At 37.0% G+C, this 16,037-nt stretch overlaps 2 protein-coding genes across 2 annotated transcripts; one reads left to right on the forward strand and one right to left on the reverse strand.

The window, feature by feature from the left end:
* Positions 1–1,537: 1,537 nt before the first annotated feature.
* On the forward strand, positions 1,538–4,166 carry LOC101291159. The gene is made up of 2 exons (XM_004302609.1): positions 1,538–2,290; positions 3,358–4,166. Exons 1-2 carry the CDS (start codon positions 1,683–1,685, stop codon positions 3,929–3,931), a joined length of 1,182 nt encoding a protein of 393 aa, XP_004302657.1. The 5' UTR covers positions 1,538–1,682; the 3' UTR covers positions 3,932–4,166.
* Positions 4,167–8,424: 4,258 nt separating this feature from the next.
* LOC101311297 (acetyl-coenzyme A carboxylase carboxyl transferase subunit alpha, chloroplastic-like) lies at positions 8,425–14,353 on the reverse strand. Its single transcript, XM_004302593.1, has 12 exons — positions 14,234–14,353; positions 13,737–14,100; positions 13,574–13,648; positions 12,534–12,641; positions 12,229–12,389; positions 12,011–12,125; positions 11,772–11,926; positions 11,373–11,424; positions 11,224–11,292; positions 10,683–10,760; positions 9,460–10,607; positions 8,425–9,268 (listed from the first exon to the last, which is right to left on the reverse strand). The coding sequence occupies exons 2-11, from the start codon at positions 14,067–14,069 to the stop codon at positions 9,495–9,497; spliced, it is 2,259 nt and encodes a 752-aa protein (XP_004302641.1). The 5' UTR covers positions 14,070–14,100; positions 14,234–14,353; the 3' UTR covers positions 8,425–9,268; positions 9,460–9,494.
* Positions 14,354–16,037: the final 1,684 nt, after the last annotated feature.

Raw genomic sequence — 16,037 nt, forward strand, 5'->3', positions numbered from 1 at the left:
TTTTTTTTTTTTTTTTTGCATTGAAAGAATATAAATTCATTCTGAGTTTACAGTTTAACCACTGAATGTGAGGAGACTAGTGATATGAGATATGTCCTCCCAGTTGGGTATTCTAAAACTTGCTGTCAAATCTTTGGCCTCTACGTCCTTTACTGTTGCAGTGTTGCTTATTCCACATTCAAAATGATTTTGGACCTGATCATTTATCCATGTGAAGTATTGTGGCCCACTTTTAGATTTGTGGTTTATATCACTTTTCTTTCTTGTCCCATATATCAGACCCAGAAGCTCTGTTAAGTGAGCAAGGTGTGTATGCTTTTGCATAATCTGTTGCTGCCAAGTACATGAAAAAGCAAAGGCGCTTTTTGGAGGTATGAGGTCCCAAATGATATGGTATACCCCAACAAAGTGTTTATATGTTTGAGGATGTAAAGGACATTGAATCATCATCTTACTTTTGGTGTTGTAAAATTGTGTTAGGATTGACGTGGACCGTGGTGGTTCTAATCGTGAGCATGCATTAGTTATTTTTGAAAAGGGAAACTGGGAAATCAGACAGTGATACCTGGTGAGTTCTCTGCAATCTACAATAAGTTATTTCATTGTTTCGGCAACTTAACAATAATTTTGGTTTGTAGAAAAAAGGGAAAATAGAGGAGGCTTTTGGTAGTTACTCTTGGGCAAATGTCATTGCTGATTATGCTTTACAGACGACTTCCTTTTGCTGGTATGTGTGTGCTTGTGTATTTGAAATCTTTATTTGTTGTCTTTCTAGTTCAGTTAAATAATTGATGGGGTAGTTTCATTTCTGGGTTCTCAAAACTTTATAGTTGAAACTTAAAACCATGAAATGAACATTCTTGATTTTTTGCCAAGTTAAGATTTTTAGTAGTTATTTTAGGGTATTGTGTTGTTGGTTCCTACGTTTAGAAAAACAGAGCTTAATTTGCTTATAAATTTATACATCTTGTTATCTCAAATGTCCCTCTTTTGTCATCTTTTTCAATTTGATCACTGGTAAATGTTTGTTTTTTCTTGCACAATCACTTGTTCTATAAACCTTGTGTTGTAATGCAATTTTTGTGGGTTATTGTTATTCTTCATGTTCTATAGAATTTCTGTTAGAATATAACTAAGAGTGTTTGATTCGACATCTGTTATGGAATGTGCTGGATTTCAGACTATTTGTTACAAGCTTTCATATAGCTATGTTGATCCCTTAGTCATAGCAGCACCATCTTATCGTGTTACATGACAATTGGTACCCCTTTTATTAGTTGTGACAAGTTTTGTCTTCTGTAGGATATGATTCCATCCATTGCTTGTGTGTTGGTGCCGCACTGCAGCCAGTGGAAAAACATTTTACATCTATTGAACAAATAAACATCCTTTCTCTATCTTGTAATTGGGGTTTCTTCCTAATAGATTTCTTCTATTCTCTTGTAATTATGTTGTTGTAAGATTTGTAAATTTATCGATCCTTGATCCATCTGTTTATGAGTTTGCACTTGCTAATGATCCTTTGAAGAAAAATAATAATAGATAATAATTCAGTTTATATAAAAAATTGAGTGTTGTAGTTGGGCCTGTTCAGTATTTGGGCCAATCGGGTAACAGTATAAATGCATTTATTACCAGATCACTGTAGCTAATAAAGAAAAGCAAGAAAACAAAATCCCAAAATGAGTAAGCGGAGGAAGTTAGAGAGTGGCGGCTACGCTCCTGGAGGTGGTGCCGGCGACGACCAAGACGTCGCTGGTCAGGGAGAGAATGCCTGGGTCAACTGCTTAAACGGAGCGTTTCAGATACTGATGGCGGGGTTGGGGTCCATCAACGACGGCGTGACAGAGATCCAAGCCCGAGGTGATCCGAGTCATCAGGTTACAGTGAATGGGATGCGGGTTACGGTTAATAATTCAAAGCAGAGGGCGGGCCAGATTGGAGGAACAATTGTCGTAATCAATGGAGTCTTGGGGGTCCCGCAGAATTTCAATCGCATCCCATTGATTTCAACCTTGGTGCGATTCACTGATGGCCTTGTTCATGCCATCAACGCAGCTGGGTGCGGCATCAGCGTGGCTCTAAGGGGCATCGTTTTGGCCCAAGGGGATGACCATGGCCTCCGCCGAGCTGTGTCCCGGATTCATTCCGGGTTAGGTACTCTCAATGCGGCTATTGGTGTGTTTCAAGCGGCCCATCGCGCTATTGATCAGCCCAATCTCTTTGGCGCTCACAATGTCGCAGTGCCTGCCGCAGCTAACGCGGGAGGCAACCAGGTCTTGAATCCAGGGTATTGTTCCTTCTCAATCTTTTGGTTTAAAGAAAGGGCGCTTAGGGAAAATGTTTCACTGTTTTACAACTCTTGCTGCTATATCTGAGTGACTGTTAATCCTAGCAATTGAACTAGCCCAGCATTTACAGTCATAGATTTACCGGAAATCAATGATAGATAAGAACTTTTTGCTGTGTAAGTTGACCATAGGAGTCTGCACACTAATTTTGAGGTAAGTGAGACCTTGAGCTTGATGTCATTCAAGAGCAAGTCGAGAGGTCTGCTGGCGGCAAAGCATCCTTGAATACGAATGCATTCATCCTTCAACATAGGGAGTGATGTCTTTTATCAGTCCTGGATGCATATACAAAGTCCATCAGACAAATACTGAGATTAAGATTTACCAAAAACAGATATAGTCGGTCCGTCAAACAACAAAGTTTATTGGGTGACATTCTAACCTGTCAAACTCAGTGACATCAGTGTGCGCGACTCCAGTCCAGCCTTTCCATATATACTATTTTTGGTCTTTTTCATTTCAGTAACACTGCTGCAATCCATTCTGACCTGCTCTGGCTTGAATTTGCAGCTGACACTCAGCTTTCGGGGGTAGTAGTCCTTACCAATTTGTTTTACACAACCCTGCAAAACCAAATCTTGAAAGTCAGACCGCTATAATTCAATCTTGTCGTTTCCTGTTTCAACAATATAAATTTCTTGATAGGCTTCCTAGCATATAATATAAGGAAGGTTATAGATAGTTTCTCTTCAAATTTTGAAATGAGACTCTTACCAGGTTTTGGAGTTTGTTTCTTGTTAAATGATTTTGAAAACCAGATTGCTAACCTTACATCTAGTTTCAGTAGAAAGACTCCGGATCTAACTTTTGGATTCATCTGTTTGTTTGGATTCTTTTAAACCTTATAACCTAGAAAAAGCTACAATGAAACTCCATAACAAAGGTTTTTTTCTTTTTTCCTTTTTTTTTTTTTTTCTTTCCTATATTTAAACTGATTTAGTAGGAGTTCTTAAAGCAGCACTTTTAAAGCAATACACAAGTTCTTAACTACTGCAATTTCTGTTAGGTTAAACAATGGCATAGGAGATGCTGCTCAGGGAGGTGGTGATGGTGGTGGCGGTCAGGGAGGAATTGTCCAAAATGCGACCCTCCATCTCAGAAGCTTAGAGGCGGCGGTGCGAATGCTGTGGAGGGCGTTCTGGTCCATCCGCTGTGTCAATCATATTCGAGATGTGGTCCATCATCAACAGAATCCGTCCGGCCCTGTCAAAGTTGCTGTGGCGATGCTCGAGTTCCACATGAATCAGATTTTTGAGCAGATTGTCCAGATGCGAGATGCGCTGAACGGTATCAACGATATAAATATGCACGCCCTACAACTGGGTCACGAACTGGCCGAGATCCTCCACCCATTTCCCGACCAGATGCATTGGATTTCTGACGCAGCTGAAAACATTCACAGATCTGGAGATAGGATCCATAGTGGTCTACTTGTCTGCATTGAGAACCAAATCTTTGGCCCAGCGCAGACACGAATTCAATTTGGGTTGGCTCAACTGCACTTGGCATTGGCTAATGTTCTATTGGCCACTCAGTTTTACGCTGATCTGCCCCCAGCTGCTGTGATCTTTCCAGAGTAATGTGCTCTCTCTCTCTCACTCTTTTATCGAGAATAACTATTTTTTAATCTTTCAGTCACAGGATAGAAAGTCCATCAAAGAATTGACACAAAACTAAGAGAGAAACGCTTATACTGAAAAAAAGATCTAGGAAGTCCAATATGCACCACACAACTAGAAATATCCAAATTTATAGGATGACATTCTAACCTGTCAAACTCAGACATCAATGTGCGAGTCTCCAGTCCAGCCTTTCCATGTTAAGTTTTCATTCTGACCTGCTCTGGCATCTATAAATGAGACTCTTGCGTCTGAATTTACAGCTGTGTCAAGACAACCTGACTGTCTGCTTCTGGTGGCAGGACTCCTTACAAATTAGGTACAGCTAGCATTAAAAACCAAGCTCACACAACCCTGCAAAATAGAATTTTTTTCTTGAAAGTTAGACTGCAAAAATTTAATCAATGTTGTCAACATATTTCAACAATACAAATATCATGATGGCTTCCTAGCATATAATAGAACCAAGCTTCAACATAGTTAATGATAAAATGGGACTCTTACCAGATTTTCGAGTTCAATTCTTGTGAAATAATTTTGGGAACCAAATTGCTTTAGTTTGCTTTTTTTTTTAAGGTGCTTTAGTTTGTTAACCCTCATATAATTCCAGTAAAACACTCCGGATCTAACTCTTGAAATCATACGATTGTTTTGTAATGTTTTTAATCAAAAGGCTTTTTATTTTATCTATTACTGCAGTACAAGTTATTGAAGCAGCACTTTGAAGCAATATACAAGTTCTGAAGCATTGCAATTTCTGATAGGTTCCAAATTCAGGCAAATGTTTTTGACAATGAACAAGGCAATGACAATGGGCAAGGCAATGAAGGTGATGCTGTTGGCCATGAGTAAGATGGCAAGAGTGTTCAAAATGAAAGCATGCTGAGCACAAGTTGTTTCTGGCCATTATACAGAAAATAGTCCATTGTATTATGACTAGGTTTTTCATACAAAGGCAAAAGAATAAGACATGAATGCAATATGGGTCTATATGGTTGTACCTCATTAGACCAAAATTTCACTCTCCTTTTGTTTTCTTAAGTTCAGTCACTGTCAGAGCAGTTAAATGAAATAACTCATTTATCTTAATCAAGTAAAGACAAGCACTTTACCATTAATTTTGAGCTGTCTTGCTCCTGAATGTCACATATTTAGTTCTTGTCATGGTACCAGATATTCAGAAGTGTGCACACACAAGTATTTTTAAAACATGAACGATTTAGCTTCTTCTCCGGGAAAAAGATGACTGTGAGCAATAGACCCTCTACAGGAATCCTTACCAAATGATCCTGCAAAACAGAATCCTCATTAATCCAATCTTAAAAGTTAGACTGCTAAAATTCAATCAATTTTGTCTTTTCTTATTTCGATAATATACATTTCACCATAATCTTCCTACAATATAACAGAAGGAAGCTTCTAAATAGTTTGTCATCATATTTAGGAATAAGAACATAAAGGACTATTCCCAGGTTTTGGAGTTCATTTATTTTCAAATGATTTTGAAAACCGGATCGCTTGAGTTCCCTAGCCCAATCTAATTCCAGTAAGACTCCGGATCTAACTTTTGAGATCGTATTTCTGTACCATATACTTTCTAATCTACTAACCTAGAAACAGCAACAATGAAACTTCAGACCAAGACTCTTTTTTCTGCTTCTTTTTTTTTTGTTCGACTGTTTCGGTTCTCAAAACAGGACTAATAAAGCAATATGCAAGCTCTTAGCTACACAAGTTCTTAACTAATACACTTTCTGTTAGGTTCCCCAATGGCAATGCCAGTGGTCATGTTGATGGCGGTGATGGGCAAGAGTAAGCTGGCAGAGTCAAAAAGGCTACATGCAAAAATCAACTTGCTTCCATCTTAACCAAGTAAAGACATTTACCATTAAGTTTTCGTGACTGCTGCCTCTAAAACAGGATTGATGTGTGGCATCTGTCTGACATAGCAGACACAAAAATATTTCAGTGATTTCACATAAATTTGTTAAGCGACGACCCTGACCATGGTCAAGACCCAAATGAGTTCAGGAAAAAGAGTATGCTGATGCATTACTCAGGAAGAATATAATGAAGAAATAAATAGATATATGTCTCATTTCTTAGTCCTGAAATAAATATAATAGAAGATGAAATTCATTTCTGAGTACTCACAAACATAGGGTGTCAGTACAACTTAGGCATGGGAGAAGCATGTATTAGTATCCAAAAACAAAAAACTTCATGTAAGACATGAAAATAAAGAATCATTACTCTTCGAGCTCTGCTGATGCCTAAAACCTATATGCCAAACGTATTTCTTCAGGGAAGGGAGTTGACTGTCAGTGATGCACGAACAAAGTCTAATAAAGATCCATGTAAAGTCTAACCATGTTTGATTTTCCAAGAGTATACCTTTTGATTTTCCAGAATCAGATCCCACAGAGTTGCATATAGCATGGTATCTGCAGCGGTCCAACATCATCGAGAATGCAATCTTCCTATTCGGCTGAACCATTCCTGATCAGCACATTACTCACTGGTGTTTAAAGCAAAACAACAAGAATGATGACAAGAAAAACCAGATCGAGCAACACTAAAAGGACAACCCAGCATTGAAGGAATTCGCTTTTTCCAAAGTAACATGAACTCAAAACCAGATTGATATATAATATGTTAGAATTATTTAGATAAAAGTTAAATTAATCAATTAGCATCCAATTGCCGGATGCTCCAATATCCAATGGCTTTACGATCAAATCAAGAGAAGAATAGAGCGATGCAAAAGGGAGATCGCAATAGATACATAAACACAACAAAAACAAAAACAAAGAAAAGCAAGGTTCGCAGTACCAATTCAAACCGGCGGTTGAGTTCGAAGTCCAACCGAAGAGATGGCATAGGGAACGACCAAGAGATAGAGGGACAGGCGGCGGCTCTCAGGTCACTTCTGTTTTATTTGGTAAACAAACTCCGCAACTATTTTTGTCAACGTACTTGAACTACTTCTGCCTCTTGACCCGAAGAGTTGTACCGTGAATAAAATTTGGGCATAATTGTCAATTTGTTATCCTAATTTTCATCTTGGTGTTAATTTGTTACCCATAACTTTCATTTCACCTAATTTGCTACCCTAATTTTTTATAATTAGCCAATTTTTTACCCTAAATATTAAGGCTTGGTTTGATATTGTGGTTTAAAAACTCAATTTTTAAAAAACTCAGTTTTAAATAAATAACCCTCAACTTGTTTTTTTTAAATCGTGGTTATTTGAACTAAAAAGTTCTAGATAAACACGTTTTAAGATTTTACCAAACAGAAAATCTATTCAAAACGGTGATTCAACTTGTTTTTTTAAAATCATGGTTATTTGAACTAAAAAGTTCTAGATAAACACGTTTTAACTAAAAAGTTCTAGATAAACACGTTTTAAGATTTTACCAAACAGAAAATCTATTCAAAACGGTGATTATAAGTGATTTTAATTCTCAAAACTTAATGTCAAACTGGGCCTAAATTTGTCAATTCGCATCCCTTCATTCAAATTTGCTACTTTAAACTTTTAAGATTAGCCAATTACTTATCAAAATTTCAATATCGACCAACTTTAACCTTCAATTTTCAGAATTAATTCATATTTGGATGAAGAAATGAACAAAATAAAATGACAAAAATGTAGCAAGTTGGCTAGTTTTGAAAACATAAGGTAGCAAATTAGCAGAAATAATAGTTAGGGTAACAAATTGGCTAATTATGAAAAGTTAGAGTAGCAAATTGACTGAAATAAAAGCTAGAGTAGCAAATTGACACTAAGGTGAAAAATAGGGTAGCAATTTGGCTAAAAGCCTAAAATGTAATAAAAGTACACATGAAATGTGTAGCAATATGTTTAGGGTGCTGAAATTTATACACCCTAAAATACAAACCACACACTCCTTTATTATTTTATTAATATTTTCTCTCAATATCTTTTTTCACTTCCAAAAATACCCTTAAGTCTGATTCTTTTGTTTCTGTATTTCTTGTTTTTGTCTGTGAGTTGTGGCTTGGTTGATTAAGATTTTAATTGACAACTTTAAGGTCATGAGTTCAAAGCTCACCACATATGTAGGGTGTGTGAATTATTAATAATTTAAAAAAAAAATTAAACTTGTTAGACCCTTTTCCTCTCTTCCTCCAAACAACAACACAAGATCTTGTTCTTTTATGAATAATTGTCCTTTGTAAGGGATATTTTCTTCTGTTTTAAATTTGAAAAGAAAAAAACCTAGTATTAATTTGATGTTCTTGTCTATGACAATGAATAATATGTTCTTGTCTATAACAATGAATAAATAATAATTCTGGACTAGGAGAAGATGCACCTCTACATCATCTTACTATAACAAATTCATGGATTTAGTATCCAAGGGAGGAGCTTGTTTGTATTGACAAGAACTTGGCCAATATAAACAATAAAATTCATTATCCCAATACAACTCTCCAATAAAATCTAAAATATTCAAAAGTTGCATTACTTCAGGAACATGACTACCATCGTCCGAAGCATATGATTGGATTTGACAGTTGAATCTACCATCGTCGGAAGCATATGAACTTTCAAGTGTCAAGTTAGATTCAACAGTTGAAGAACCTAGAGTAAGACATGCTCCGGAGCATGATAGAGTTTCTGTAGCATCCCAAGACGTACCCATTAAAGCTGAGCATGCTTCAGAAACTAGGGTGCTTCAGAAGATGAAGCCTTCAAGCTTTAAACAGTAATGAATAATCAAGTAAAAAGATCAACCTGAGTCTTGCAGGAATTGCACGTCTCATTCATTATCAGAAAGTCTTCCCGTACCAACAAGGTGCAGAACAGTTTATTTGGCCACACACAGCATATTGCTATTATGATAACAACCAACAGCCCAACAATGGGTATACAAGAGAAGTATTGAAATAATTTATTAGCCTCTCCACACAACCTATACAAAGTGACTCAAATTCTACAACAGAAACTCAATATTATTGGGATGTCGGAGTCCATTCATATAAAGGAGAAATAGAAACGCACTCAAACTAAAGAAAAGGGGAACATTAATAATTTATAAAACCCTAAATAAATTTAAAATGTTCATGAAAATGTGGAGCTAACAATTCTCCTTCTGGTTCCTCGTAAATGCAAAACTTGTACACTGTTGCAAGATGTTGTCAATGGATGCTGAGCAGTAGCAATAGCTGAAAGGTTCCTCTATTTCTGCACTTTCCGATATCACTCCCATGTGTTCTGAATAATCCTTTCCATGCACGTTATCAGCTAAAGAGCTGTCTAGAAGAGTACTGCAGAAGAGCATAAGCTAATGAGTTTAGATCCTTCTAAAGAACATGCAGAACTACTAATATGCTACAGAGTTAGATTGTTCTTAAACTTTCAGTTCAGTGACAAGAAAATCAAGAAAAGAGAAGAACTCATGTGCAGGAATCTGACATGCAAAATTACCAGTGATAGTAAAAGGGGAAGATAAACTCACATTAAGCAAATGTGTGAAACTCTACCCTAGATTCCTCAGAAGACATAGACTTCATTTGGATTTTCCTTTCTCAAGCTTCCGTCCGATCCTCCAGAAGATTCAATGGTTTTGGAAACCTCAGCCTTAAGCTTTTCGTGCTTCTCTTTCAAGTTTGATGCCTCCACAGCTGCTGCCAAGCTTTGTTTGATTTGTTGCTCCAAAGCCACAATTCTATTTTTCGTTGCTGAATCAGGATTCTTTCCTGCCTTCGCTACTTCCAACTTTAGTAACTCAATTTTGTCTTTCAAGTCTGATGAATTGATAACATTTTCAATCTTGTGATTAATTTCTTCATCCAATTCTTCAATCTTGGTCTTCACTTCTGAGGGCAAAATTTGCTCAATTGGTTCCTTTGGTCTTTTCTGAACATCCAATCCCAAGGACTTGAGGACACCAACAAATTCAGTGTCCAACTCTTTCTTCAATTCCAAAATTTTACCCTTCAGGCTGTCATCCAAATCATCAAGGTTGGACACCCCGGCATTTTCAATCTCTGCCCTAAGTGTAGCAGTTTTTTCCTTAACATCTGGCCGTTCCATGATCTCGTTAAATTTACTGTTAACTTCCTGCTTCAATGTAGCAGCCCTGTTGTTCTTCTCCTCGTATTTATATGCTTTTGATAATTCCTTCAGCATGTCAAGTTTATACTTCAAGTCTTCATAATTAGGAGCAGATGACAGGCTCTGGGTAAATTCATGCCTAAGCTTTTGAATCTTTTCTTTCAGAGCTGGATGCATGAGTTGGTCCTGTGAACTTACTTTCGAAAATTCTTCCTGCAATGATTCAAACCTGTCTTTCAAGCCTAGGGCATTAACTGCCTCAGCAAACTCATTATCAACCTCCTTTTTCAGTTTTTCTATTGTCTCAGTCAGAGGCAACAATGCAGGCTTATCAGAGGATTTCTTTGCCTCCAAAATTTGCATTTTGACCTTTTCAACTTCACCCTCTAAATCCACAACTGCAGTCTTTACAGCTTTGGGTTCCTCTTTCAGTTTCATGTTCCTTTTCTTTTTCGGATCTATAGGGATTCCTTCTTGAAACCCACCAATCTTGCGGAATTTCATCATCCGATGCTTTAATAGTGCTTCAGTGTCCATCTTTTTAAGCTCCTAAAAACACGAAAGACTTTATTAGGTTAAGACATGATTTCATATATTATTTTTGTAGTAGAAGGGGGCACTTACTTCCATTTCTTTGTTAATTGCATTTTTGATCTGTTGAGAGGTCCACAAGGAATCTGCATGTGCTCCACCAAGAGGCTCCTGTTAAAAGAAATAAAAGTAGAATCATTAAGAAACCACATCAACATTAACTGGTGATTAGGAGAAAAAGAATTTAAAATTTTCTTTTGTCCCCATGATGTGGATGAATTTAGATTAAGAAAGTAAAAAAGATTAACAGTGATTTGGAGTTTTCAGCCATGCAAGTGGGTTCTGTTTATGGAAGACAGAAATTTGTACAAATGAGATGCCAAATCAGCAACACCCAAATGAGATCTAGAAAAAAAAAAAAAATTAGACATACACATATACTTTGAAGGTCATACAATGAACTTCTTGACATATCGATGTTTCAATGACAGGGAAGAGTTTGCATAGAGGATGTTATCAAAGCTCAGCCCATAGGGTGTTACCGATACTTAGGAACACCAAGTTATCTGAATATCACTACACTTAAATACAAGAGAAGCATATTAATTTGAAACAGAAGGATTGGGATACATACAGGAATGATGCCATCTGCAATTTGCAACTTGCACAACTCAGATGCAGTAATTTTCAGCTTCTCAGCTGCCTGCAAAGAGAAATGAGCTTCCTACAGTCAATATCAACTAATCAATTAAAGACAACACCAATGAAGATTGTCACACAAACCTTTGGAGAAGCTTTGGCGGTCTTCCACAAGATTGCTGCACATGCTTCAGGACTGAATATGACAAAGAAGAGAAAACACATAAGAAAAACAAAAAAGTGAAGTTTGACACGTAAATGGAACAGAAAAAGGGCAGAACTCCAGCTGTAATTTACTCAAATAAGACTCAGATATTTGTGAACTAATCATCAGAAAAAATATGAATATTTCAAATGTAAGGCATACAGTCTCTATCACCTAACAGGTAAGCGGTCATTAAAAGTTAACTCCTGCAAATCCAGGATACTTCCTACAGCCAACACTTGCGAATCATCTACTCACCCAGAAAAGTAAAGAAATACATGCAACATTTTCCTAGTACACCCTAAAATATAAAACTAGAGAAACCCAACTCATATTACCTGGCAACATAAAAAACTGCATTTTCAAGCATTAATAGTTTATTGGCACAGCCAATGGCAAGGGCACCACCAGATCCACCTTCCCCAATGACAATAGAAACAATTGGTACCTTCAGACCGAACATAGTCCGCAAGTTGTGAGCTATGGCTTCACCCTGTATACGTGTCATGCAAGAAGATTAGATGACCCAGTACTAAAAGAGATTCAGATGGGATTGAAAGTAAAACTATCCACATACTTGGCCCAACTCCTCAGATTTAAGGTCTGCATATGCACCGGGAGTATCAATGAAAGTAACAATAGGGAACCCATGGTGATCTGCATAGTACATCATGCGCAGAGCCTTCCGGTAACTGTACAAATGCAAGTGTTCCAAGGTTGTTGATTTTGAGGCATAGCAAGTTGAGAAGTTCAATGCAAAAACTAATGCCATATGTTATATATCATGTGGCTTACCCATGAGGAGTAGGCATCCCAAAGTTGCGCTGAATGTTTTCCTTCGTGTTTCTACCTTTCTGGTGACCCATAAACATATACCTATTACCATCTATAGTTCCTATACCAGTGACAATAGCAGGATCATCATACCCTGCTCGGTCTCCATGAAGCTCTACAAACTGTGAGAGTGAAAATAATACATTAAACATGCACTCACTCTAGCACCCATAAATCAACTAACTTGTTGTGTTTTTTTTTCCCCCCAACTATGGATCAAATTGAGAGTATGCATAAATTATGGAAACTGGTGAAGAAATGAGTACCTTATCAGTAATGTTAAACACATGATCAAGGAAAGTTGGCCTGTTAGGATGTCGTGCAATATTTACACGTTGTATAGGAGTGAGATTTAAATATAAGTCCTTTAAAGCCTGAAAATGAAAAACCAAATGTTGTGTTTAGAAGATAAGAGCAGAAACTAATACAGTATTTTATAACAGCATATAAAAGTTTTGAGGTAAGTTCAGAACCAAAAACTAGAAGTGATGTACTTAGTTCTGTACTTCAGCTTAACATACACAAGTTGGACCTAAATACAGCAAGAAGCACAAGCCAATATTCAAATGTTAATAAACAAAGTGCGATTGAATGGCCAATAAACAAAGAGGAAGGTTCTCCCAAAAGAGACAGAAATCTGGTGGATATGATATCCTACGGGTATGAAACAAGGATTTCAAAAATCCTGAAATTAAAAATCTATTATAAAGAAGAAAATAGAAGGGAATTCAAGGATGGGCCCTTTATATTGCTTCTCTTAAAATGTATACATATACATTTCATACATATATATTTGAATATAAGGATGACCCTTTATGTTTTATATTGCTTCTCTTATTTATAATGTATTCATATTCAAAGGAAACTTGATTATATTCTATTCATACATGAATATCTGAAGGTATCATCTGATCCACTACACATCTGTGTTCCAATGCTCATTTATCATTTACCTCAAAATTTTAAAGGAGCTTGTTTATCTTGCCTCAGTTTGCCATAACATCTCAATGGAATAGCCACTACAAATGTGTTGAATTGGATAGTATTGAAAAAAATAATTCATTACTCCTATTATATTACCATTTAGTAATTAAATAACGAGAATTCCATAGGTCTTACATCATGGTGCAAAAAAGAACCTCGAACTAGCAATTGCACTAAGCAAGTAACAGGTGTAGACTGAATATCAGTACAGCAAACCAGAAATAGCAATCATAATAATACCATCATGCGCAACAAGTTGGCAATCATTATCATAGTGAAACTGAAATTATCTGATCAATACTTTGGTTAGTTATTATCAAACCTGTTGGTGTTTATTCTCCAATGAAATAATTTGATCACTGAAGTCCAGTCCAGTTTCGTTCGCCATCTTCCGCACCTATCAACAAACAAAACTCTGATTAAAACAAATCCTGTTAAATAAGCAACTAAACAAACTTAAACCACTTCAAACATTTCATCATTACATCAATGATCTTCTTCTCGATTTCGACAAGAGGCTTCTCGAACGGCAGAGTAACCGGCTTGGGCTTCTCCTTCAACGGCTTGAAGTGAGAGAGATGAGTAAGCACTCCTCCTTTAACATTCGGATCCGGATCCGCCGGCCATGGATAGTCGTGCTTCTTCACCTTCCTGAGCTTAGCCGTAACCGCAAGGTTCCTCTTCATGCTGAACCTCGCCTTTCCTAGAGCTCTCAAAGGAACACCATTAACTCCATTGCTGGAGCTCCTAAACGCATCCGAAGCCGAACCGGAAGCTGCAGTAAACGCCAGCGTCGAATGAGCTAACGTCGTCGCCATAGTTTGTCAATTCCGCCAATCAGATCGCTCTCTGCATCGCTCAAAATCAATAAATCAAAACAATACTTCACCAACTCAAGGCGAAAATATAAACTAAACAAATTAGAGCTGATATGCACAACCGCAGCGAATTAATTGAAGAGTAATGAGGAGGAAGAGGTTACCTGAGAGCGGAATCGAGATGATCCGAGAGGGAGAGGAATTGAAATGGGGGCCGAGAAAGAGAGGGGAGTATTATTAAGAGCAATGTTGGGGAGCTTTGGAAAGATCGTCAAAGGAGAGTGACGGAGAGTTTTGGGGTTTTGTTGGGAGTGTGTGTGAGAGAGGGGGCGATACTTCTTATGACTGACTACCCGAGTTAAAGAACGAGTTAGGTAGAGAGCGAAGGACCTGACTCAGCCTGAGAGTTATGAAAGAGGGGGCCAGCTTTTTTCGGTTTGGCAGTTAAATAGTGGGTTTTGGTTTTACTTGCTTTGCTTCGTCCAGAGGCACGTGTGGGTTCGCACGTGAGGAGATAGATGTCTTCGATGCTCTTCGTCCTCGGGAGAGCCCTATGAGATTGTGAGGTGACGGTTGCATCATACTATCATCTTTGTAATAATCATACTCTCAAATCTTTACCTAAGCAATGATCAGTAAAAGCACTGAAATGATCAGTGAAATTAGTGATGCTACGTCTACATAAGCACAAACAAAACACTTCTTAATATCATGACCGGACCTCAAATTTGAATACCTGAGACGAGTTCTATGAATGGTGTCCTATGATTATACAAGAAAAAAAAAATAGACGGCGAATTGACCAAAAAAAATATGGTCATCCCTTAGAATCTGTAGCTATAGATAACTAGATGAAAAAAGTAACTAAAAACAAAAACAATTAGCTTCAGACGAATTGATAGATGAGTAGAATGGACGCGAGAAACCGACAAAGAAATGCAAAATTTAGGGTTTATATGAAAATACCTATACATATACATATATAAGGAAAAATTTGGTGCCCCCAAATATTTGATGCCTGAAGCGGTTGCCTTTTGAGCCTCATCTCAAGTATGGGCATGCTTAATATATAAGACATGAATAAACTCATTTTTAAACAATGACACTTCACTTTGTTTTTCTATTTCTATGATTCAAGTTATTTATGAATTACCATTTAATTTTGCTTCATGATTGACTCTCCTCATATATAGAGTGCGTGAATAGAGAAAGAAAAAAAAGTGTAGTAAATATCAACTCCCTTTTTAAACTCTTTACGTCCCGTTTACATATTCGAAATGAAAAAGAAAAAGAGTAAACAAAAATAAACAATAATAAGAGAGTTCAAATACTAACATTTTGGCCTAGTACTATTTGGTCTAATAGTATAGCTAGTTTTAGTAGGTGAGAGATTGTGAGTTCGACTCACAAACTCACAAAGTTGTAATATTTGAGTTGTACCTTATCCAAAAAATAAAAATACTAACATTTTGGTTCAATACCATTTGGTCTAGCAGTATAGTCTTCCCTTAGTAAGTGGGAGGTTGTGAGTTCGACTCACAAAGTTGTAATATTTAAGTTGTACCTGATAAAAAAATACAAACGTTTTGGCCTAGTACCATTTGCCATTTGGTCTGGCGGTATAATCTCTTCTTAGTAAATAGGAGGTTGTGAGTTGTGAGTTCGACTCATGAAGTTGTAATATTTGAGTTGCACCTGATCAAAAAAAAAAAACCTAACGTTTTGGCCCAGTACTATTTGGTCTACCGGTATAATCTCTCATTAATAAGTGGGAGGTTGTGAGTTCCACTCACGAAATTGTAATATTTGAGTTGTACCTGATAAAAAAAAATACTAACGTTTTGTAATTGATATTGTAGACGCATAAATTTAACGAGAATAATAATCATTAAATTATTCGGACGACGCATGGGCCCGACAAATTGCATACGTGACTCGTGAGTTGGCAAAGTTGAAAAGTCGTCGGAA

The sequence above is a fragment of the Fragaria vesca genome, linkage group LG6 (genome assembly GCF_000184155.1).
Source record: "Fragaria vesca subsp. vesca linkage group LG6, FraVesHawaii_1.0, whole genome shotgun sequence".
Lineage (NCBI taxonomy): Eukaryota > Viridiplantae > Streptophyta > Magnoliopsida > Rosales > Rosaceae > Fragaria > Fragaria vesca.

What these genes read in the sequence shown, in the direction of transcription:
- LOC101291159 (XM_004302609.1), top strand. Translation starts at nt 1,683, where the DNA reads ATGAGTAAGCGGAGGAAGTTAGAGAGTGGCGGCTACGCTCCTGGAGGT. An exon ending in AACCAGGTCTTGAATCCAGG is followed by an intron (nt 2,291 to 3,357) that starts GTATTGTTCCTT and finishes AATTTCTGTTAG; the next exon opens with GTTAAACAATGGCATAGGAG.
- LOC101311297 (XM_004302593.1), bottom strand. Translation starts at nt 14,069, where the DNA reads ATGGCGACGACGTTAGCTCATTCGACGCTGGCGTTTACTGCAGCTTCC. An exon ending in AATCTGAGGAGTTGGGCCAA is followed by an intron (nt 11,927 to 12,010) that starts GTATGTGGATAG and finishes ACACGTATACAG; the next exon opens with GGTGAAGCCATAGCTCACAA. An exon ending in CCGCCAAAGCTTCTCCAAAG is followed by an intron (nt 11,293 to 11,372) that starts GTTTGTGTGACA and finishes TTCTCTTTGCAG; the next exon opens with GCAGCTGAGAAGCTGAAAAT.